At 44.5% G+C, this 23826-nt stretch overlaps 2 protein-coding genes across 7 annotated transcripts in view; one reads left to right on the forward strand and one right to left on the reverse strand.

Annotated features, from left to right (window-relative positions):
• LOC111968735 (opioid growth factor receptor-like) overlaps positions 1-3417 on the forward strand; it is a 21655-nt gene extending 18238 nt beyond the window's left edge. The window contains 3 exon segments of the mRNA XM_023994572.2: positions 613-761; positions 907-1011; positions 1013-3417. Of these exon segments, the coding sequence (XP_023850340.1) occupies positions 613-761; positions 907-1011; positions 1013-1244 (486 nt within the window). The 3' untranslated portion in view covers positions 1245-3417.
• Positions 3394-23826, reverse strand: part of LOC111968741 (death-inducer obliterator 1) — a 27214-nt gene continuing 6781 nt past the window's right edge. For 2 of the 6 annotated variants that reach the window (XM_070445337.1, XM_070445342.1), the window contains exons 2-17: positions 22024-22144; positions 20708-20826; positions 19443-20427; positions 18547-18880; positions 18000-18224; positions 15857-16067; positions 12499-13033; positions 12113-12272; positions 11690-11806; positions 11367-11522; positions 10799-10952; positions 9992-10635; positions 9653-9742; positions 9361-9556; positions 4520-7950; positions 3394-4449 (exon numbers count right to left, since the gene is read on the reverse strand). In XM_070445337.1, coding sequence (XP_070301438.1) covers positions 3964-4449; positions 4520-7950; positions 9361-9556; positions 9653-9742; positions 9992-10635; positions 10799-10952; positions 11367-11522; positions 11690-11806; positions 12113-12272; positions 12499-13033; positions 15857-16067; positions 18000-18224; positions 18547-18880; positions 19443-20427; positions 20708-20789 — 7806 coding nt within the window. In that variant the 5' untranslated portion in view covers positions 20790-20826; positions 22024-22144 and the 3' untranslated portion in view covers positions 3394-3963. Of the gene's footprint in view, positions 4450-4493; positions 7951-9360; positions 9557-9652; positions 9743-9991; positions 10636-10798; positions 10953-11366; positions 11523-11689; positions 11807-12112; positions 12273-12498; positions 13034-15856; positions 16068-17999; positions 18225-18546; positions 18881-19442; positions 20428-20707; positions 20827-22023; positions 22145-23826 lie in introns of all 6 variants that reach the window. The other 4 variants (XM_023994595.2, XM_070445348.1, XM_023994585.2 and 1 more) reach the window with 4 other exon arrangements.

Below are 23826 nucleotides of genomic sequence, written 5' to 3' on the forward strand. Positions count from 1 at the left end.
TTCTTCGTGTTTCATGTAAGTTCTTACGTCCAGGTCTGTCTACATCGTTTGTTGTTTTGTTAGTTATCAAGTATAGTTCGTTTTTTCGTCTTCGTCTGTTTTGTTTAATAAATTATCATGTCATCATACCTCGCTGCGTATTGGTCCTCCGATCCTTCTCTCCTCTCCTCGTCTGAGGAGGAAGATCTAGAAAGCCGTTACACTCGTCCAGTTTGTTCTCTAGTGACTGTACGTTCACCAATAGAACGGAGAGTACAGGTGGTTTATTAGCTCGCAGATATAATCTTGTCAAAGTGCCTCCTTGCCTTCCGCCATCGCTTCTTCTTTCGAGTCCCGGAGATTAGGGCCTAGTCCGGAGGAAGCAGAACATCCATTGCTGCCGACTCGTTGAAGTAGAAATGTTCATCCAAATTGATGTTAGTGATCGCTGTTCTGATGTCCAGAAGCTGTTTTCAGTCATAGGAAATTATGGCGGAGACACTATGTACCAAAAAAACTATGCTGGTATTTGCTTTATTTTGTCAGTTACCTGTATGTCATCTATTGACTGGTGGGCTTAGAAAATATAATTTGTCCATAATTGTTCTGAATGACAATCTACTTCTTCCTCAGGCTTTCCTTCAAGATGAAACTGCGAAGAAGAGGCTGGTCAAGTCCTACAAACTCATGCTGGACTTCTACGGCATCCAGCTGTCAAATGACACAACAGGGGAAGTGCGACGGGCAAATAACTGGCATAAGAGATTTGACAACCTGGACAGGTTAGCAATTTCTTCATTGGGTCATTTAACTGTTATTTTATAGTGATTGTGATACATAATAGCTACAATTTCAGTTTTCAAATTAACCTTCTGAGAATAACAGTATCCTTGTATTTTTGTTCTTGTGTTTTTTCGTTCATGACAGAAACACACACAACAACCTGCGCATCACCCGCATCCTGAAGTGCCTGGGCACTCTGGGGTTCCCCCACTACCAGGCCCCACTCGTCCGCTTCTTCCTGGAGGAAACTTGTCAAAGGCAAGCTGTACAATGTGAAGGAGAGCGTGCTCAACTACTTCATCTTTGCTGTCATTGATAAGCAAGAGCGCAGGGATCTAGTTGAGTATGCCTACAAGCACTATGAGCCCAAACATGAGTTTGTGTGGTGCCCCAAGAAGATCCAGATGACTTTCTCAAATGGAGAAGAATTCTCAGATAATAGGCAAACAATGGCAGGCCATTATCAGCATGGTAACTACTGAGATGACAGAGATGTCAGTGACGACCTATCTATTCCTCGCAATGCTATTGTTAGCACAGCTGATTCCTTTCGGCACCCTGTTCCAAGATTGGTTTCCCCCAAAAATGATGATTTGGCCCCTGAGCGTGCATCAATTAGGCATTATGAAGATGTTCCAAAGTATGTAGCTACTCGCTCTACAGGGCACTCACATACTGCCCAAGGTAATGTAAAGACTCGGTCCCCCACCAAAGATGTTTTAAATAATCACGGAAATGAGAAAATAGAGAGTGCACCCACTAAAGATTCAGAAGGCAAGAACAATTCAGTGAAAGAGCGAGCCACTTAATAAAGAGGTTTCACTGAGTCAGTTAAAGACCGAATGCTCAGCAATTGAGCAATCTACTCAACAGGTATCCCAGAGGCCGGATAAGACCACTGAGGGTCCAGCCATAGACCTATGTCCTAAAGACCCATCCCGGAGCCAGGTTCAGACCACTGAGGGTCCAGCCATAGAGCTATCTCCTCATAAGGTACCCCAGAGCAAGGTTAATAAAGCCAGAACCAGAGATGCACCAAAGAGCTGCCGCGCCAAAAAGCCTAGAATTGGGGAAATTACCAAAACAGTTTCGGAGAGCACCAGTAAAACAAATAAGAATCCTCCTACCAGAGAAAAGCAATAGTATCTGAACATTAAATAGGTGTTTAATGTAACAGTGGAGATATGAATAAGATGAGTGTATTCATCCAAATAGGTAGATTGTGAAGCAACCAGAAACCAGAGGGCATAAAAGCAAAGGGGAAGGGGAAGATTTTGATATTTTAATAAAGTATAATGAAATTATAATTGACTTATGTATACGTAGTATCAGTGGTGTATAGTACTTAAGTAAAAAGCATTTTAAGGCTGAGGCCATCCTTCGTAGGACCATCGTTAAATCTCAGAGCTATTTCCCAAAACCATTGTTATTAATTAATGTTGCACTTGAAAACGGTTGTAATCTAACGTCTGCCTGAGACCACCCGTATAACAGCTAACGTTAAGTGCGTCGCTAGATGCTTTTTTGCCCTCCCGCGTCACTTTATACAGAGATCTCCACTAAACATAGAAACAAATGGTTTATCCGTCAATTTCAGAACAAAGTTGACTACAAATACGTTGTCAATGTTTTTGCAATTAACACACAAGCAACGTATAAAAAGAGCGCTGCCTTTCTTTCGATCCTATCAGTATCGACACATGCTCCAAAGACCACTAGCGAACGTTCTTTCTGCAAACGTTCTTACTGCATGGGGTTTTGGGAAACGCGTGATGCATCATTGTCCGATGTAGGGCAAGATACATCATTAAAACATTAAAACACCTAAATTCCATCGCTATCGGGAAACCAGGCCCTGGTCAGTCACTGTTTTTAATGATCATTCTTGCTTGCCTTTTTGGAGGGTAACTTCACCACTTTTCAACCTCATTTTCATTATCTCCACCACAATACCAGTGTCAACGTATGTTAAAAAAAAAAAAAAAATGTAAAGGTGCATTTCTAAGTTTTGTAGAAAAAAATATTAAGCTACCCGATGACATGAAAAGTTCAAACATTTAAAAAACTGATTTTCAAACACTATGACATTTGCGGTGATGTAGGGAGCAAGAAAATACACTCCCTTGGGCTGGAAACTCTAGGCGGGTTTTTCAAATCACTTTTTAAACAGAATGTATGTGCCTGCCATTTTAGAATTGTGAATGATGTATAAACTGAGCCCATATGTTCTAAATCTCTCATTTCAGCCTCTGAGGTGAGGTGTAGGTCAGACATCTTCCTGTTCTCAATATTCTGGAAGAATTATACTGGCATCCTGTAAAAAATATTTAGGAAAATGTAATAGGCATAATGTACACTTCTCTGTTCACTGTTCTCTAAGTCAATCATTGGCCAATCTACATTGCTTTTGTTTGTCTGATTACATGAAAACTGCTTTTGGTTACATGCCTCCAAATCACACATGTGCATCCAAATGTTGGATTGGATCGGACTCAATTTGGTGTGAGTAGCAGGTAGCAAGCCAAGGCTCAGAGCAATTATCCTGAAGTGGATGTACCGGACATTGATTTACATGCAACTCAAATCAATAAAATAATCTGTTAGACAATAGCCATTAATGACAAAGAGATATGTAGTCAAAGTAGGTTTAATTGGCCAAGTTTAAACAAAATCAGGACATTTCAACTGTAATTAGCAATACTATAGATACAACCATTCAGTGCTTGACTGATGAACATACAAGCACATACTGTCATATACGTTAGACTATAGCAATCAATGTGTTTCCTCAATTCTCACATTATCCATTCCAGATATATGGCTTATAATTTCTCTACTTAGAAAAATGTGATTAAAAACATACCAGTATATACACAAATACATTCATATCTACATTACAAGGAAGGGAGTTAATTAGTTACTTTCATGTGATTATTGTACCATGTGAAGGTACTTTGACAGGAGAAAGGTAGATGTAATATATAAATTACATGGTATCATACTTAATTAAGACCACAAAATTAGTTCCTTTAAATGTGTTAAAATGTATAAAATGGCAAAAGGAATACAAAATGTGTAGACCTTTCAACTACAAGAGCATTCACAATAATGTCTATTTAAATGTACAGTTATGATACTGAAAGTGAAAGTCACAGGGTGATTGAGTTACTCCAGAGAAAAGTGGTCCACAGAAGTAAGACATTATGATGTGTTTTTATCACTTTCCACCCCTGCAGGTTTATCATTCTCCTTTGGGACATAAGATTTGTTTGATTCTTTTTTGTCTTCTCTCTTTTCTTTGCTCTTGCTCCTGTCCCGGCGGTCTCGGTCTTTGTCCCTTTCTCGGTCCCGTGCTCTGTCTCTGTCGTTTTCTCTCCTGTCAGGCTCTCTCTCCCTGCCTCTGTCCCGGTCTCTGCTCCTGGTCCTGTCTCTTTTCCTTTCTCTGTCTCTCTCTCGGTCTCTGTTCCTGGCTCTCTCTCGGTCGTAGTCTCTCCTGTCAGGCTCTCTCCCCCTAACTCTGTCCCTTTCTCGGTCACGGTCTCTCTCCTTGTCCTTCCTCTTGTCTGTCTCTGGATTCCTGTGCCCGTCTCCCTCTGGTGCCCTGTGCCCGTCTCCCTCTGGTGCCCTGTGCCCGTCTCCCTCTGGTGCCCTGTGCCCGTCTACCTCTGGTGCCCTGTGCCCGTCTACCTCTGTGCCCTGTGCCGTCTACCTCTGGTCCCTGTGCCGTCTACCTCTGGTGCCCTGTTGCGCCGTCTACCTCTGGAGCCCTGTGCCGCTCCTCCTCTGGAGCCCTGTGCCGCTCTCCCTCTGGAGCCCTGTGCCGCTCTCCTCTGGAGCCCTGTGCGCTCTCCCTCTGGAGCCCTGTGCCGCTCTCCCTCTGGAGCCCTGTGCCGCTCTCCCTCTGGAGCCCTGTGCCGCTCTCCTCTGGAGCCCTGTGCCGCTCTCCTCTGGAGCCCTGTGCCGCTCTCCCCTCTGGACCCTGTGCCGCTCTCCCTCTGGAGCCCTGTGCCGCTCTCCCTCTGGAGCCCTGTGCGCTCTCCCTCTGGAACCCTGTGCCGCTCTCCCTCTGGAACCCTGTGCCGCTCTCCCTCTGGACCCCGTGCCGCTCTCCCTCTGGAACCCTGTGCCGCTCTCCCGCCCTCCCTCTGCTGCGGTCTCTCTCCCGGCTGCGTTCCCTCTCTCCTCGGTCTCTCTCCCTGCCCCTGTCCCTCTCCCGGCTCCATCGCTTGCCCTGGCTCCTCTCCCATGGCCTGGCCCCGTGAGGCCCCTCATGGTCCCTCTCCCTCCTGCGGTCCTCAGACAGATCCTTCTGCCTTTCCGACAACCCAGAGGAAACAGGGATTGGCTCCCGGTCTTTGTGGCCACCCTCAAACCGACTGGCACTGTCTCCACCGCGGGGCTCTGAGCCCTCTCTGGTGGAGCTGCTCCTTCTCATGTCAGGCGAGTGTCGTCGCCAGTGGTCATCCGTGTGGGACTCTGGGCTGTGACCCCCCATGCGGTTTGGTAGAGGTATGGGGCCCTCTGGAGGGGTCGGGAGCAGTGGCCCACTGTGGCGGGTTGGTCTTAAGTCTCCTGGATTGTCAAGGCGAAACCGGTCAGGTCCTCCGAAATGCTGAGTTGGGCCCCCCCGGTGGTCTTGAGGGTGTCTCTGGTCATCATAAGATCCCCTGTGTGGTGGTGGGGAGGGTGCTCTAGAGCCCCGAAACTGGTTAGGTGAATGGAAATGCTGTTCACCCACATCTCCACTGGGAGGCGCGCCTCTCCGCCCCTCATACTGGTAGTGTGGAGGTCCTCTGTAAGAGGGGCCTGGTGGGGGAGCCTGGTTGTCTTTGTACATGTGTGGAGGGGTCTGACCCTGGTGATGGTCCATGCTCTGCTGGTAGGAACCAACACTGGCATTGTTGTACTGGTCTACAGGGCCTCTTGGTGGGTCGATCATGGGTGCTTGGGACCCATGATCCCCAAAATGAGAAGGCGGAGGACCTCTGGGTCCGGGGAAGTGGGATGGAGGGGGTCCTCTGTTGTCAAAGTGGCCTGGGGGAGGCCCTGTGAAGGGAGGAGGGGGGCCTCTGGGTCCAGGGAAGTTGAATGGAGGAGGGGGTCCAGTGAACCTTGCTGGAGCTAAACCATTTTGCCCATCAAAAGTAGGAGGTGGGGGAAGGCCATGGCCCTCCATGAACTGGCCTGGAGGTGGGCCTTGCTGCCCCATGTGCCGGGGAGCCAGGGAACCCATGGGGGCATTGAACATCTGGGGAGGTGGAGCTCTCTGGCCCATCGGCTGGAATGGAGGGGGTCCTCTGGGTTGCATCATGGTCTGGAGTGGAGGTCCAAGGGGTGCCTCATACTGCTGCTGAGAGCCACCCCACTGGTTCTGATAGGGAGGGTAAGCAGCAGGAGTTGACCCATACTGAGAGTACTGAGACTGGTCACTCTCCACTTGCATGGGTGAAGGAACCGGTATGGGTGGAGGTCTCTGCATAGGTAGAGAGCCTGACAAGGAAGGAATACTCTGCATGGGTGGTGGCCCAAGCATTGGAGGTGGACCTTGCATCGGTGGGGGTCCAAGGTGGGGTGGGAAGGTGGCTGTTGGCGGAATGTCAGGAGGAGCTCCATAGTCCATGTAGCCTGATGTTTCCATGTGTAACATGTGGGAGGATTGGGTGTCCACTAGGGTGGAGCTATCCTGGTTGACATTCTGAGACAGTACATGAATTGTAGGTGAAGCTGAGGAGCTGTTTGCGGACATCTTGAAGTAGCCAGAGGACGTAGACTCTTGACTGTTCTGCTCAGAATTAGAAATCTCTCCTGTCTTTAAAATGCTGGCTGCATTTGGCCAAATACTGTATTTGTCAAAGTCACTCTTGGTTGGGTCGACTTTCTCCGATTCCACAGTTCGTTTCTCCACGTAATTGACCTCCATATCAGGTTCTACACGCTCACCTAACAGGGGAATGGACTCCTCTGTTGTGTCTGATTCCAGGAAGGGAAGAGATTCTGTTATAACCTCTTCTTGGGACAGTGGTGTTTCTGGTTCTTGGGCATCAGTCTGTGGTGGTTGCGTGGTGGCTGTGACAGGAGCAGGAAGAGGTGTCTCTTCTTTTTCTATTGAGTCTGAGGTTAGCCTCCTGGGGTCTCTACTCGGCCTGGGGTCCCTGCTCTGCCTTGGGTCCCTTCTCTGGTTAATCAAAGGAGCGGCAGCAGAGGAGGATTTCATCAACTCATCAACCTTTTTTCCCAGCTGCAGGAGCTGACTGTTGGCCAGTAGGGATGGCTGTGAGATCAAGCTGTCAATGACTGAGAACGAGGCAGCTGATGTCCCTTTGGTTGACCCTGGTTGGTGGATGGATTCCTCCTGCTCCTCAAGCTGACGTTTCTGCTCCTCAATCTGTTTGTTGAGATCCTCCAGCATTTTCTGCTGTTCGGTCAGACCTCCAGGTGCGGCCCTGGCTTGACCAGGGACATCAGTCCTGACCTCCTCAAAGATGGTGTCATCCTCCGGATCATAGGCCACATCGTCCAGATCCGTAGCCTCTGGCTGCTTGATGACCTCAGGTTCTTTAACTAACTTCTGGGGTGCTCCATAGCCCATACCTGGGTCATACTCCTCCTCTGGGTCATATGGTCGGTCATCCTCATCCTCCTCCATCTGCTTCTCCTTAGAAATCTGTCCAAACTGCTGAACGATGGGATCAAGCAGAGTAGCGGGGCCGGCTGAGACATCAACAGCACCATGCTCAGAAGGGGACATGGAGGCCTCAGAGTCATGCATCTTGTTCCCAAACAAAGTCTTCAGGATGGTCTGAAGGGGGGTGGCATTGGTAGCAGAGGACGCAGCAGAGCTGGAGGAAGGTGACTCTCTGCCTGTAGCAGGGGCTTTGACAGAGGACAGGAAGGACAGCACTGATGAGGCTGCCATGGAGGTGGATGAGGTCCCTGAGGAGCTGAGAGGGGGAGGTGTACCTGGGGGGGATGTGTTGAAGGGAAGATCTTGGGTGTACCGCAAGGCTTTCTCTGCTTTCACTTCAGCCTTGATGGCTGAGGTTGGTTTTGGAAGGCCTGTGTCATCTAGGTCTCTGATTTGGGTCATGGAACGCTTCTCTTCAGTCTCAAAGGAGGCTACAGCACGCTTCTTGTCCTTCTGGCAGATCACCAAGCCGAGGAGGAGGTTAGGGCGCGCTGGCTCAAGACCTGCAAGACAGAAAGGTAAAATAATGAAAATGTAATAAAAACATTCTAGAACATATGTATCCACTCACATACTTGTATACTGCATATCTCAATTAGAATCAAAAAAACATTTCCAGAGACACAGATCTGTTTGAAGTGGTCTTCACTTTCCATTTTGAATTGTTCAAAGAATCGATAACATGAGCAAACAATGCCACCTGTATAATCAGGTAAAAGTATAACCATTAAATTATAATATGAATGTGTCAAAAGAATACAAAACAAGAATTGTAGGCCATAGACAACCTTTATAAAAGTAGTAAGAATCATCACAATGCTGAGCAGTCAAACTTCCCATCATACTTTGAGAAATGTAACTGTCTGCACTGCATTAGACTACATGTTCCTGTTTGATCAAACAACCTCATCACCCTTCAAAGTTACACAAACACTCACATTCACCAGTTTCAAAAAGCTTTTCATCTTCCTAGATTGTCATTAGTATGCATTCTCATGAAGTCACTTGTAAATAAGTGGACATTTCCACATATTCTTTACGATGCCATATAAAAAATACAATATATTTGTTGTACAGTGCATTGCACTCAGCTTACATTTTTAAAGACACATACCAACCCAACCTCTGCTGACAAACTAAATGGATGTGTTTCTTGATTCTTAAATTCAGTCTGACAAGTGGTTGAAAGCCATAGATTATTATTGTCCTTAATCTTCTTGAAAACAGCAACATGAGTGGGCCAATCTCTGTCCAAGGCTCACTGAGCTGGACCTCTCTCAAGATAACTTACCATGGCTCCCCAGGCATTCAGTTTGTGGTATGGGATGGGCTAGGTGCAGGTCAGGTGCTGCCGCTTCAGTTATGACATGTAAGTACTGGAGATCCACTAATGCAGTACACCAAGTTGCAGTGTAGAACACTTTAAATGTAACATACTGTGGCAGATGTCATTTTCAGAAACAACATCATTACCCAAACATTTTTCACTGGAGTATCTACAGTGCAGAATAAAAGGTGAGCCTTAAAAACAACAGGCTGAGACTGACATCTAAGGTGGCACCAACCTGTGATGCACAACATCCTTTATTTAAGACAGACATGTGATACAAGATAATATACACAAGTACAGAGAGTGCACAGAAAAAGTACAGAGGGATGTTCAAAGAGGAAGGCAACAACAAAAGCACATGATCGCCCCCTACAGTGTATATCATAAATCAACTTCATGAAACAAGCTCTCATTTCACACAGAAGAAAACAAACTAACTAAACCCTGAAGATACTTACCACTCAGAAATAAACTATAGACTGACATCATTACTAACTTAATTATGTTCAGGTATATTGACACATCATATTGAAACCAGTGTGTGGATTATCAGAGGCCTCTGTGTCTCCCTGCAGATGCTTACCTGGCCCATCGAAGGGTAACAGTTTGGAGGGCAGAGGGTCCTTGGAGCTCAGGGGGATGAGGTACAGGTCTTTGATGCGGCGGTTGTTGTTGGCGACCACTCCAAAGCGCTTCCTGCTACTGAAATAGGAGAAGAGAGAGACATAGGCCACCTCCTCTTCCTCTGTGGCTGGATGGAACCGGATCAGACACAGCTCCTGGGGACAGAGCAAACCCAAAGAGAGAGGTATGACCTTAGGGTCCTCGACCAGGAAGTAGGTTGTGTATAAATACCTCATGGTGAACAGCTTTACCTTGGACAGAGACGTTTTTAGTTTCCCCACATAGTCCCACACGGTGCTGGGGGAGATTCGGCCTCCGATGTGGATGGTGTCAGGTAGATCCTATACAGGATTAACAATGTCACCTTTGTGTTGAACTCTGATGACATTATTACCACATCTATTCACAACCAGATCAAACAAGTAATACATTTATTCTGGTCAAAATTGAGTTCAAGTTTCACTATGATTAAAATATAACAGCTGTCATGTCAGTCTCTGAGTTATTAGTTCTACAATGTGTTTTTTCTTAGCTCACGTWAAAAAAAAAAMCATTGACCTAAGTTTTTTTCAAACAAATGAATAACCAACCTCTTTCAGGTGCTCAAAGGTTCCTGAGACCAGGTATGCTTTAGTGACAAACTTAGCCACGGTGTGCATGTTGACGAATCCTTTCCACATCATCTCCTGACTATGGAGGAAGATGGCAGTCTCACCCTCTGGAGGAGGCTCTGACGAGGCAGCTTTCTGCATGACGGGCCTGGGGATGGAGGGTGGAGGAGCCGGGGGCATGGGGAGGGGCCCCTTGGGCACCACCTCCATCACTACAACCGGAGCGGGCTCTGCTGGGATAGGTCTTGAATAGGACTCTGTTGGAATGGGTCTTGAATAGGTATCTGTTGAGATTGGTGCTACCATGGAGGTGTCTGGGGCTGAGTGGGTGACCGTCACTCCAGAGCTGTGTCTTGCCATGCGGGGATCTCTGCGGGTGATGCTGACAGAGGAGACGGCTGGTACAGTGACAGGGGCTGGGGTCTGGGGTGGAGGCAACATGATGCCTGCGTCCTCATGGTAGGGCAGGGGCTCAGGGACTGGTGTCTCACTGCCGGGATAATTGACCAGGACACCTTCACCTGAGGAGGACCTGGGCAAGCGTCTCACCTCTTGCCTCACCTCGGGCTTCTTGGAGAGTTTGGCCTTCTTGGCTGCTGGTTCATCGTCTGCAGACTTCTGGCCTGGAAGAGAGGAGACAGAGGCTGCTTAAACCTTCAAATCCACTAAGTGAAGCATGGAGTAATAGGAATTAAGATATTTCCTCAGATCTTTGAGGGACATATGCCACCGTTTCTTACATACCATCAAAACACTTCACCTCTCATTCTTTTCATTCATTTTTACCTGTACAGATTTTGCAATTGAGGTCAAAGAGATGGGCCCTGTGTTCGGCCGTGGTGTCCCGCATCATGCTGAAGATATCTGGCAGGGCACTGCCACTCTTCACCCCAGCCTGAACTGAGCCAGAGAAGGGAGTGGAGCCAGCTTCCTCTTGTTCCTGAACACATTGGAAAAGGAGACCAGAGAGACAGTCAAATCTACAAAATGACCTTCAATGGATTCTCAAAATAGCACATAAACCATAGCCAAATCTGATGAGGGCCTGAATACCAAAATTATTCTGAGCAACCATTTGTTGTATGGCAATAAAGTTCTGATACATGTATCATTAGATCAACTGAAAAACAATAGCTACATTTATGCACAGTGGGTGTGATTTGAGTGATGCAAGGGTGCGGGGCAGATGGCAATGAGCTTCAGTAGGACAAAGGGACAGTTTAAAGAAGGATTGGTTGGCAAGATAATTCAAATGTAAAACCACAATATATTACCCAAATGTTAGCCACCCAGCATAGCATGTTTCCAGTCTTATGCAGGGAAAATGAAGATGAAAGACAAAACCACCACTTACTGCAGCAGATGCCATGCGAGGAGATGGGGAGGTGCCAGAGACACACACATCTCCATCAGACATTGGAGGAGCGTCCTCCATGTCCACATCAGGGGCGCCAGCATCCTGCCTATGGCTCGATTTGGACTGCCCTGTCTGGGATCTAGCGCTGGGAGCCTATAGGATACAACGCAGGTCATCAACTTAGTGTCTGTAGCAATATATGGGAATATAAGGCTAATGATATGGTCTCTTCAGTAGTGATATTTAGTTGCACAATCAATGAAATTCCAAGTATTGCTCTGTTCATAGAATTATTGGTTTCCATTATCATGTTCTCTTACCTCAGTGGTGTCAGGCTTCCTCCACTCTGAGATCTCTTTGGAGAGCAGCTCATCTGCACTCAGCCTCACCAGCCTGAAGGGGCTGACCTCTCCCCAGACCACCCTGTAGAAAAGGCCCTGAGACAAGCACAACACACTGTCATTCACATAATTCTAGGTCTGGTAGGCTGCGCATCTGGGTTGGAGTGAACATAACTTCCAATATTCAGCAGATTAATTTAAATCCAATTCATGACTCACGATCAATTCATGTTGTAAGTGAATTTACCCACATACCAACAACGCAGTACTATAATATAGAAAGACAGTTTGTACATGGCTTTTCAACATTCAGCATATTTGGTTTAGCATACACAACGTATCGCTTGACTAGTCTCTTCTGCAGACACAAAAGAGCCCACGTCTGTGTTTCTGTGGACTGACCTTGTTTTTGGGGTCCTTCAGGTTGAACATGAGGCCCCTGTACTTGTTCTTGTACTTGCTGTCCGTGCACAAGCAGAGGTTGAACATCTCTTTCTCAATGTTGACAGCCAGTTTTCCCACCTCGTTCTCAGACATATTCAAATCATCACTGTCACTCACCCTGGTGGGACAATGAGATACAACTCACATTTAGAGCATTTCTTATTATTTATTTTTATTAGTAGTATTTTTTATTTATTTATAAAGATTTCAGGCAAATCTATTTCCCATTGGCCTACAACAGYTTTATTTTAGAAATATAAACATTCTGATGAATGACCTTAGGTAGCATGAAGTTCACAAAACAATACAAACTATTCTCTCCAATAAACTTATGGGGTACACACCTCTTGTATAGGATGTCTGTGAGCGAGCGGCGGATGTTCTGTCTCATCTGGTTGTTGGGTGGAGCCGTCGGGCACATCATGGAAGGTGCTAAAGTGGCTGGCTCAGGGCGTCGGGAGGAGGGGGCTGGTGAGGACTGGATTCTGGACGGACTACGGCCTAAGGAGTCTCTCTGCTGGGGCTGGGCCTGCTTCTTAGGGATGGTAAAGCTGGACTTGCCGACCCTCAGGGCCCCTGTGACGTGATGTCGTGGGGCGTCTAGAGAGCCAGGGGCAGAAGGGGTCAGGACAGCAGGTGGTGGTGGTGGTGGTTTCTTGGATTTGGTTGTTTTGCTAGGAGTGGGATATGGTTGTTTCTTTGGTGCCTTAGCACTGCTGACTGGAGATGCTGGTTTATTGCGTCTGGTGTATATCTTTAATACTTTGGGGCCAGGAGACTTCTTTCCTCCTTTGAGCGGTGCTGTAGAAGCAGGAGACTTCTTCTCAGGATGGGTTGGTTCCTTCTCACTCTGGTCCTCTTCACTCTCCTTTTCAGGAGCTGCGAAGGATAAAACAACTTATTTTAAACTTAAGTACAAACAGTATGTGAACCATCATAAACAATGTCAAGTAAATAGAATTCTGAATTTGGAACATGTAGGAATATTCAATGTGATCTTGAGGTGGTGTAAGATATCCCCACTTAGATTCACTTAATGACTGTCAGACAGCATCTGACCAGAATGCATACAAAAAACACAAAATATTGGTGATTTGAAGACAGGACCTCCTCTCTTTGTTGGATGTAGAAATAAATACCTTGACGTTAGAAACACAAAATGGTTAAATACATCTTTCCACACACTGAAAAAGCCAACAATATGCACACATACAACAATGGGTTGAATAAATATAAAAACAGAAAGTTAGAACTTAGAAATCTCCATTATTCTCCGGCAAAAATGTATCGCCATCATGTTGGCGGTGCAATTTCAATCCTCTTAACATCAGTTGAAATGGTGGTAATCCTTTTCATGAAGAATGTCGGCAAGACAACACTTCAGTCTTATCAGAAAGGATGAGCTGACTAAATCCTCACAGGCCTGACTGTGTACTAAGCAACAGTCCTCTCTGATATGAATGGTGCCTGCATAACCAACATTTTAAATCCGTTCCTGAGCTACAGCACTGGACCCCAATCAACAACCCATTAGATAAGAACAGATACTAGATGTGTCCAAAGACACCCTGTCTAGAAAGTCACTGGGTACAGGCATTTCTCCACAAAACTAAAATTCTATTGCTTTCTCCCTTTGTCTGGTCTTTGAAGATCCCACCAGTTGACCCACTCTATCAAGTGGCCCGAAAACAACCAATGTTTCCCAAAAGTTCAACTGAACTTGGAACTTACCATGTCAAGGAAAATAATGTCTGAACATTTTATATCTTCATACTACCCAGCTAAAATTGGATATGTTCACCACTGAAAGTAGAGCTGTGAAGCTAGCAAAGCTAGCAAAGAAAACAGTGTAGTGATATCCTAACACCATCTACCTTCAGGGTTACACGCATTTAATGAGAATTCAATAAAGACTAAATATGTATTGTCAAGGAATATTATCAACCTCAACAATCCAATAAAAACTATTCAAGATCAATGCAACATCTTCCACAGACATGGGTTGTGCATACTAGCTCAAATTACATTTGTATGACCATGTCAAAATATGTGCATCTATATTAGTTATAGCTTTGTTAAAGCACATKAAGCTTTTCTGCCATGTCTGTGTTGCTCATTACCAAAGTATGAGAATTTGGGATGTACATGCAAAACGGCAATACCCGAGTGCCATCAAGAGAAAATGTTACTGCCATCACCAACTACACAATTGCTAATTGATCCAGAGACACAATTTCAAGTTGACTGATTTGTACCAAAAAATATAGATCTCGTTGTCAAACAATCAAAATGTCATAATCAGAACTTGTATGTCTGCAAAATAAGATATTACAGATCAGAAGATATAGACATGCAAGCAGGTTGAGTGAATCACATATGACATCCCTCAAGGTCGAGAGTAACAGACAGATGGTATTATGGTGGATAAGATGATTCTGGAGAGCATGAACTACCAAATACCTTGCGACTGCCCTCACACTCCAAAAATCCACAACCTGTAATATCTGCCTTCTTAAGTAACCTGGATAAAGCTAGGAACCAAAGCAGAGTTCCTCATAGTGATAAATATACTAAATTGTCCCTGAATATATCTTTCATATATTTTCATATCAGTAAATCAGAAGTGTGGTATAACTTTTAGGTGACAACAGTCTGCCTCCCTGCTCTTTATGTATAGTTTATGACGACTGTGGTCTTCCACTCTTCTTGTGCAGTCATTCTAATACTTCTGTGCTTCTGTGTCTTCAGCCGGTCTTGTCTCAGTAGAAGAAACTATAGATTTCCTGTCCCAGCTGTTCCCCAGTCTGTCCGCTTCAGACTTGCACTTCCTCCTGGCACGGTGTAGATCTGTGGCACATGCTGTCAGAGCAACTGGCCAGGACATCCCCAGTAATCCAAGACCTCTCCCATAATCAATCAAGGCATCCAAAATCTGTCTTAACACCTTTTATTTTATTGCCAGTGTCGCAGAGGGAGTTTGGATGCATGACATTCAATATGAATAATAATGCAAACTATTTTAAAACCCAGCACGTTATTTACAAAACTAATAGTGAATACTTCCTTGGCTGCGCTGAAGAAACTTATGGCTTAATTAAATCAGCAGTGAGCTGTATTTCTGTATAGTCAACTGTATAAATCCAGGGATAAAACGTCACAGACCTACCTGCTGGAGAGAAGAGGGAGGGACTGCCTTCAGATGAACAGCAAGAGGAGCACKTGGAGATACTCACACGCTCCACATGGTGCCAACACACAAACAGCATACAGTARCCTAGAATTTATATGAATCTACACAAGTAATCCCCAACCATTGTTTTGTTCATGGTTACTGATTTTTTTTTTAACAATAGGGTTTTCAAAATAAATCCTAAAATACTTACCTTTGTATCCATTCATTGCAATGTGTACTTACCCACTCTGCATACCTGACTAAGTAACCATGCCCTGGCAACATACTCAGAATACATTCGGGGACCCATTGTCATTACAGTTTTCCCCACAGATATGGGTCATTCATCTAAGCCATTACGTCACCATGATAACAACCACATTTATAATGGGCAAACAACGTGGTTTTTCAAAGAACCCGTAATAGATCAATGCATATCATACATTCAACTGTCTCACTTGACAACCCCTATAGTGTGAGAAGATAAACAGTTAAGAGTGGATTATTAAGACCTTCAAAGAGATACATACACGTTTTGTTTAACACTGTTGGTGGTGCTATGGGTGTAGTCTTTTCTGGCGTTACTGCATTGTAATTATGGTCGCTGGACCAGGACGACATGGCGGGTGGCGGTGGATGCTCTTCGTGTGACTCTTCATCACCATCCTCATCAGCCTCACCGTCAGACTCTTCCTCCTCTGTGGACTTCTTGCTGGTCTTCCTCCCAGTGGTGGAATTCTTCTGGATGGACAGACAGACATTCACTCAAATCAGTAACGGGCACAGGAAGGGTTTCATAGCAAAATATTGAAAGTTATGGTGTTATGTATGTAATTGATGACAGCTTTGCACACTCTTGGCATTCTCTCAACCAGCTTCATGAGGTAGTCACCTGGAATGTATTTCAGTTAACAGGTGTGCCTTGTAAAAATTGCATTTGTGGAATTTCTTTCCTTCTTAATGTGTTTCAGCCAATCAGTTGTGTTGTGAAAAGGTCGGGTTGGTATTCAGAAGATAACCAAGTCCATATTATGGCAAGAACAGCTCAAATAAGCAAAGAGAAACGACAGCCCATCATTACTTTAAGACATGAAGGCCGTAGTCACAAAAACCATCAAGCGCTATGATGAAACTGGCTCTTATGAGGACCGCCACAGGAAAGGAAGACCTGGAGTTATCTCTGCTGCAGATGATAAGTTAAAGTTACCAGCCTCAGAAATTSCAGCCCCAAAAATTGTTTCACAAGTAACAGACACATCAACATCAACTGTTCAGAGGAGACTGCATGAATCAGGTCTTTGTGGTCGAATTGCTGCAAATAAATCACTACTAAAGGACACCAATAAGAAGAAGAGATGTGCTTGGGCCAAAAAACACGAGCAATGGACATTAGACTGTTGGAAATCGGTCCTTTGGTCTGATGAGTCCAAAGTTGAGATTTTTGGTTCCAACCGCCGTGTCTTTATGAGACACAGAGTAGGTGAACCGATGATCTCCGCATGTGTGGTTCCCACCGTGAAGCATAGAGAAGGAGGTGTGATGGTGCTTTGCTGGTGACACTGTCTGATTTATTTAGAATTCAAGGCACACTTAACCAGCATGGTTACCACAGCATTCTGCAGCGATATGCCATCCCATCTGGTTTGGGCTTAGTGGGACTATCATTYGTTTTTCAACAGGACAATGACCCAAAACACACCTCCAGTCTGTGCAAGGGCTATTTGACTAAGAAGGAGAGTGATGGAATGCTGCATCAGATGACCTGGCCTCCACAATCACCYAACCTCAACCCAATTGACATGGTTTGGGATGAGTTGGACCGCAGAGTGAAGGAAAAACAGCCAACAAGTGCCCAGCATATGTGAGAACTCCTTCAAGACTGTTGGAAAAGCATATCAGGTGACTGACYACCTCATGAAGCTGGTTGAGAAAATGCCAAGTGTGTGCAAAGCTGATAAGGCAAAGGGTGGCTATTTGAAGAATCTCAAATATAAAATACACTTGTTTGGTTACTACATGATACCATGTGTGTTATTTCACAGTTTTGATGTCTTAAGTAAAAATAAAGAAAAACCCTTTTCGTGAGTAGGTGTCCAAACTTTTGACTGGTACTGTATATACAATTTTAAACTGCTGCCAATTCATTATGTTGGGGGAAGAATTACAATTTAGTAAATCATATGACAGTTGTCTGTAATTTATTAGACACCGCTGAATAGATGAAATAGCTATTGAATAGCAATCAAATGACGGCAAATATATTTATCCTGGGGCAATGTCCCCCTGTCTCTCCTCCACAAGATGTTCCTCAGACCAGAATTGTGTTCTGTAGTTCCAACTGATGCAATCAATCACCAACCTTCCCATGAATGTTTGCTACCAATGACTCAGAAAAAATAACAATCTAGCAAGTAACCAATAAACATTATTTCAGGTCACTATAATTACTCAGATATTTCTGAAAGAAATCTAACCAGTTGTATAACCCGTAGGTAATGAGATATTCACACTCAAAATTGGTGTACCTTTTTTGGCCTGATTTAGAGAACGTCTTTCAAAACATTGGAATGTATGAGGCCTATGCTTAATTTGGGCTCCACACAATATATTACTAACCAGTTTCAGTAGGTAAAAATGTAAACATCTTCGGTATCTTATGAACCCCATGTTTACCTTGGGCGTTGCCCTGGTACCAGGTGTTTTCTTCTGTCCCTTGGCCTTGTCTTGGTCTTTCTGCTTAGGTTCATCTTTCTGCTTGGGCTCGGAGATGGACTTGGCTGCCATGGCTGCGGCGGCATGTCTCAGGATACACTCGCTGCCGCAGTAGACAGAGTCCTTCAGGGCGTTCTTCTCACAGCCTGGCCCGATACATTTGGGCAGATTAGACTCCTCTGCAGCCTGTTGAAAGTCAAACAGGTCACAGAGGTGCACACGGTTGTTCCAAATACAGGCTGTCCTGATACAACTGAAACGAAAACCTACTTTCACTACAAACAATAAACACCTCTCAGAGTTTGATATGTTGCCATTGTTTACACATTGAGTGCTTTTATTAAATTATTAGTAATAAAATAGAAACCTTCAATCAAGTATTCACACTCATCCCTAATATGGAGCTCTCAGATGTCTTTCATTAAGCTATTATTGGCATGACAAACTTGAACAGGTTTTTTGTTGGGTTCATCCACTGGAGCTATGAGAAAAGTAATAGAAAACCTACTGCCTGAAAAATCTTGATCTTCTTTTTTCCACTGGGGTTTGTTGTTTTCTCTATTCTCCCTTTAATACCCAAGTCATCGCCACCCTTCTCATCTGCACCAGCAGCAGCTGTAGGTGAGGAGGCTGCCACAGAGGGGCTCTGCTCGGCCTTGCGGGCTCCAGGGACAGCTGCTTTGAGTTTGCCATTGGGCTTGGCTGTCTGGCTCTTCTTGGTGGTGCAGTTGGGGCAGACGTAGTCCTCCCCGTTCCTCTCCATCAGACGTCCACGAGCCTCAGTGATGCCCACACAGTCTCCATGGAACCACTCCTCACAGCGGTCGCAGCAGATCATGAACCTGGGCGCACACAGAGCACTTAGCAGAGCATAGAGAGACTACTATGCAAACAGTAGCAATGGGAGGGTTACATATTGTGATATTATTTTTGACAACTTATATCACATTGTTTTGACAATGTCGCTATATTTTTGCGCTAGTTGGCTGTACCTGCACCAAAACTCCAGTATTTTACTTTCACAGCTTGTTCTCCATCTTTTAAAAAGGGGGCCAATTTGTTTTGAGCACTTTTATTTTCCTGACTGATCAAAATTTGTTTCTCATGGCTTTCTCTCTGGTCCAGCGACCATGTGGTGAGCAATATGAAACATTGAATCATAGTAAATTAACAGTATCGAATCGCAATACATATCCTATTGGCTGCAAAKTATTGTGATAATAGTTTACAAGTCAAGGACATCACTCAGGTTAACTAATCACTAACTATTCATCCCCTTGTAGGTGGGAAATGGAGGCTATTTTGATCACAATCCGTAATCCACGAAGGATCAGACAAAGCATTTGTAAGTACTAAAGGCATCAGATTTCCAATTGAAATGCAAAATAACATCCAAATGCTTACCTTTTGTTGTGTTTCTGTCGACAGATGCAGTACAATGCATTAGGGTCATATCCTTCAGCGTCGCCCGAGTCACTGGATGATGAGGATGACGGGTATTCATCATCATCATCTTCCTCTTTGCGGGTTTTTGCCCCTCCTCTGGACTTGGTGTCTCTCTTGTTTGGGTTGGTGCCCCTACTGGCCGCCTTGGCAGGACTGCTGGACCTGGAGGCATGCCTCCCACTGGTCTCCACGGGCTTTCCCTCGCTCTCCTCTTTTTCATTTTCCTCCTTCTCGTCCTCCTTCTCTTCTTTTTCTGACACTTCTTTCTTCACAGAGTCCTGCTCTGGCTGCAGCTGCACTATATCCTCCTCCTCTTTCTTTTCAGGGATGATTGTCTTCTTGTCCTCATCCTTCTCCTCCTGGGGCTGAGGCTGGGGCTCTTTGGGTGCATCTCCACTACCCTTCTCTTCGTTGTCAGAGCTTCCATCGTCACTGACCGAGCCACCTCTGCAGCTGCCACGGCCTTTAGCCTTCCGAGTTATCCTCTTCCTGCTCGTCTTCCTCACTGGGGAATCTGGTTTACCCTCTACAGACTTGGCCTCTGTGTTGCCGTCAAAGCTGGCCTCAGAGGCAGTCTCCGCATCTGTATGGGTCTGGGAGGGAGGGTCCCCACCCTCTACGCTGCCAGGTGCACTCCTCCTCCCCACTGTACGCGCTCTCTTGGTGGTGAGCAGGAACTCCTCCAACTTGTCAGTGCGTTTGGCCTGCCTCCCGCTGCGGCGCACAGGCCCTACTTGGCCATCCTGGATCTCAGCAGTCGTGTCTCCTGGCATTTCTCTCTTGGCTATGGTGGTCCGGCGGAATCCCCAGGTCTTCTTGAACTCGCTTGTGGTCTTAGCAGATTGCTCCGTCTCCTCTAGCTTTTCCTCCGTAGCATTGTCACCGTGCTCTTGGTCTTCTTTATCTACTATGTCCTTCTGGACCTTATTGTCCTCTGGGATAGCTGTTGATGGTATAGACACATTAAGGGCAACGAATAATGTGTTTACGTGAAGCAGCAGATTTTGCCAATCAAAAGACTATGATTTACTAAGCTAATTAGGTCTTCAAAGCGTATATAGCAATAGTGAAATCCATTGTGATTCTAGTAATCCTGACCCTACACACTAATCAACACCTTACAAAGAGTAATTACAGAGAATCCAGCAGTGCAGTGCCCATTAAAGTTAGACAAACAAGATGCCCCTGTCATTGACAAGGGAAAGGAAGCTAGTCCAAGGTACCTTGAGAGCTGCTATCCATAGGGTCCTGGCTCTGCTCTGGCTCGAGAGCTAGATAGAGCTCAGGGCTCACATTCTCCTCCATAGATGATGGAGTCACTCACTACTTTCAAACAGAACGTCTACAGTTAAGAGAAGAGCACAAGAGACGAGCTTGAGATAGCTACTCTGCAACTCCATTTAACTGAAGAGTGTGGTTGTTTTGGGGAGGGTGGGTGAAGCAGCACTTTGTCAATGTTCAACTACTTTCTTCATATCGATAGACAACCCTTTTCCCAAAATTATTTGAATTTGTTTTTGTCAGCCATTGCTGTCGTCTTTTCATACCATCAATTTTCCTCCTTTCCACAAAATGGCTACAGCAGGTTGGCTGCTGTAGTTATAATGATAACTCTACCCGTAGTTGAATAGTGAATTTATCCTTGTGAGCCTAGTTCTTGTTACACCACAACCATGGTAAAATGACAAAACAGSAGCAGAAGAATTTTGATTAAACGAAGTTATGAGTATTTTAAAACACCTCCTACAGAACAATATTTGTACATCTTCAGAAAAAACAGTTTTACAATGCCATATTATCACCTTGCTGTTCATTGTTACCTCTTAAAATATTTGATATTGAAAATGATATTGGAAGGACAGAAAATCTGAGGCAGTTCACTAATTGGGCCAAATTTTCCCATGTTGTCAAATTCATACAATTAAGCAATAAGGGCCGAGGGGGTGTGGTATGTGGCCAAGGGCTGTTCTTAGGCACGACGCAATGCGGATTGCCTGGATACAGCCCTTAGCCGTGGTATGTTTGCCCTATATCACAAACCACAGACGTGCTTTATTGCTATTATAAACTGGTTATCAATGCAATTAGAGCAGTAAAAATAAATGTTTTGTCATACCCATGGTATATGTTGTTATAAACTGGGTGGATCGAGCCCAGAATGCTGATTGGCTGACAGCCGTGGTATATCAGACCGTATACCAAAGGTATGACAAAACGTTTATTTTTACAGCTATAATTACGTTGGTAACCAGTTTATAATAACAATAAGGCACCTTGGGGGTTTGTGATATATGGCCAATATACCACACCTCAGGCATTATTGCTTAAATATACCACGGATGTCAGTAAATCAGCATTCAGGGCTCGAACCACCCAGTTCATAAAAACTATATAGAACACCACTACTGGGACAAGCCTAGTCTGTTGAAACATCTACATTTACAGGATTCCTATGGTTTACAAAAGAAATGGAACCACCGTAAATCAAACAAATGAGTGCATGGCATCTGTTCTTTGACAGAATAAAACATGAGCCTACCTGCTGCTCTGTAGTGGTAGGGCACTGATAAAGTGCTTCTCTGATGAGAAAAATGCTCCTTTTCCACTCACAGCAGGTTCTGATCAGTACTCATCACAGGTCTGGTACTGGGATCTTGGACCTGTAGATAAGTCAGAAAACATCCATTAAGCATTTGAGGGTATGGAAATTGCAACAGTATACAGCCTTGAAAAGCATAATGCATCACAACAGGTTGGCACCCATCCAAMTCCTAACTTTTTTTTAATGTGTGGGACACTTTCAGGGACTTCAGATCATACAACACCACGGATTCCAAATTCAAGACACTGCTGAAACAGAGGTTGTTCTCTGACAGTTTGTCTATACGAGACCCACTTCCTTTAGTGTCATGATAACACACATTAGCAACAATAATTCACTTCATCTAGACCTATTGAAATAAAAGGTTGCAACATAATAGAATAGTGACTACTGCAAAAAAGGTTCAGTGTGTAGGGTACAGACGTAGTCAACTTGTTATAAAATATTTGTCGTAATCAAGACACACCAGTAGATAATCATTCAGCCCCACCTAATTTAATTCAGATTAACAAAAAATGTGTCCCAATCACAATTGATGACTAAACAAACCTAAATCCCACTTTGTAGTTATCATTATCAAATAATTATTATCAAAACACAACAAATAGGCCGACATGTTATAAACAATGCTCCCCCCAAACAGTTGGAACTGAAAACAGATAACTAAACCTGGACAGGTAGCATTTAGATTATAATTTATTTTTAAAGCATCCCTCTCTGTAGTATGATAAGCAATAGCCCTGAGCAAAAGTGCCAAACCACAGATTACTCAATAAAAGATTCCTAATAGTCGAAGTAATTTAAGTTAAAATATTTTAACTATTTGATCAACAGACATTTTAAGAAAAGGGAATATATTCTCCACAATCAAAGCATCTAGCTATATTTTGAAATAACGTTCAGATCAGTCTGGCCTGACCATTCCACTGACAATACCACAAGCATGAGGACCTCCAAATAATTTCCACCTCAAACATGTCTGAGAAACAGGTGTAGAACAAATAGAACCAACCATGTTGAAATTGTATATTTAAACATTCAAAGCATGGACACTATCCTACAACAATGACGTGAGTGACTCAAATGAATAATCAATACAGCATGAACGGTGAGACAGCCTATAGGGAAGTCAGAGACCTGGCAGTATGGTGCCTGGACAACAGCCTGTCCCTCAACGTGGGCAAGGCAAAGGAGCTTATCGTGGACTACAGGARACGGAGGGCCAAACACGCTTCCATTCACGTTGACGGGGCTGTGGTGGAGCGGGTCGAGAGCSTCAAGTTCCTCGATGTCCACATCACTAAGGACCTATCATGGTCCAAACACAGCAACTTAGTCGTGAAGAGGGCATGATAGGGATGCCGATATGGCCTAAAAAAAATCTGATCTTGATTATTATTTTATTTTTTTACGATATACAGTGCATTCGGAAAGTATTCAGACCTCTTGACTTCTTCCACATTTTGATACGTTACAGCCTTACTCTAAAATTGATTAAATGGTTGTTTTTCTCATCAATCTACACACAATTACCATAATGACATAGCACGAACAGGTTTTTCGATTTTTTTTGCAAATATATAAATCTGAAATATCACATTTACATAAGTATTCAGACCCTTTACTCAGTACTTTGTTGAAGCACCCTTGGCAGCGATTACAGCCTCGAGTCTTAGGTATGATGCTACAAGCTTGAGGTCGGACRATTAATTAGGGCCGATTTCAAGATTTCATAACAAT

The sequence above is a fragment of the Salvelinus sp. IW2-2015 genome, linkage group LG1 (assembly GCF_002910315.2).
Source record: "Salvelinus sp. IW2-2015 linkage group LG1, ASM291031v2, whole genome shotgun sequence".
Lineage (NCBI taxonomy): Eukaryota > Metazoa > Chordata > Actinopteri > Salmoniformes > Salmonidae > Salvelinus > Salvelinus sp. IW2-2015.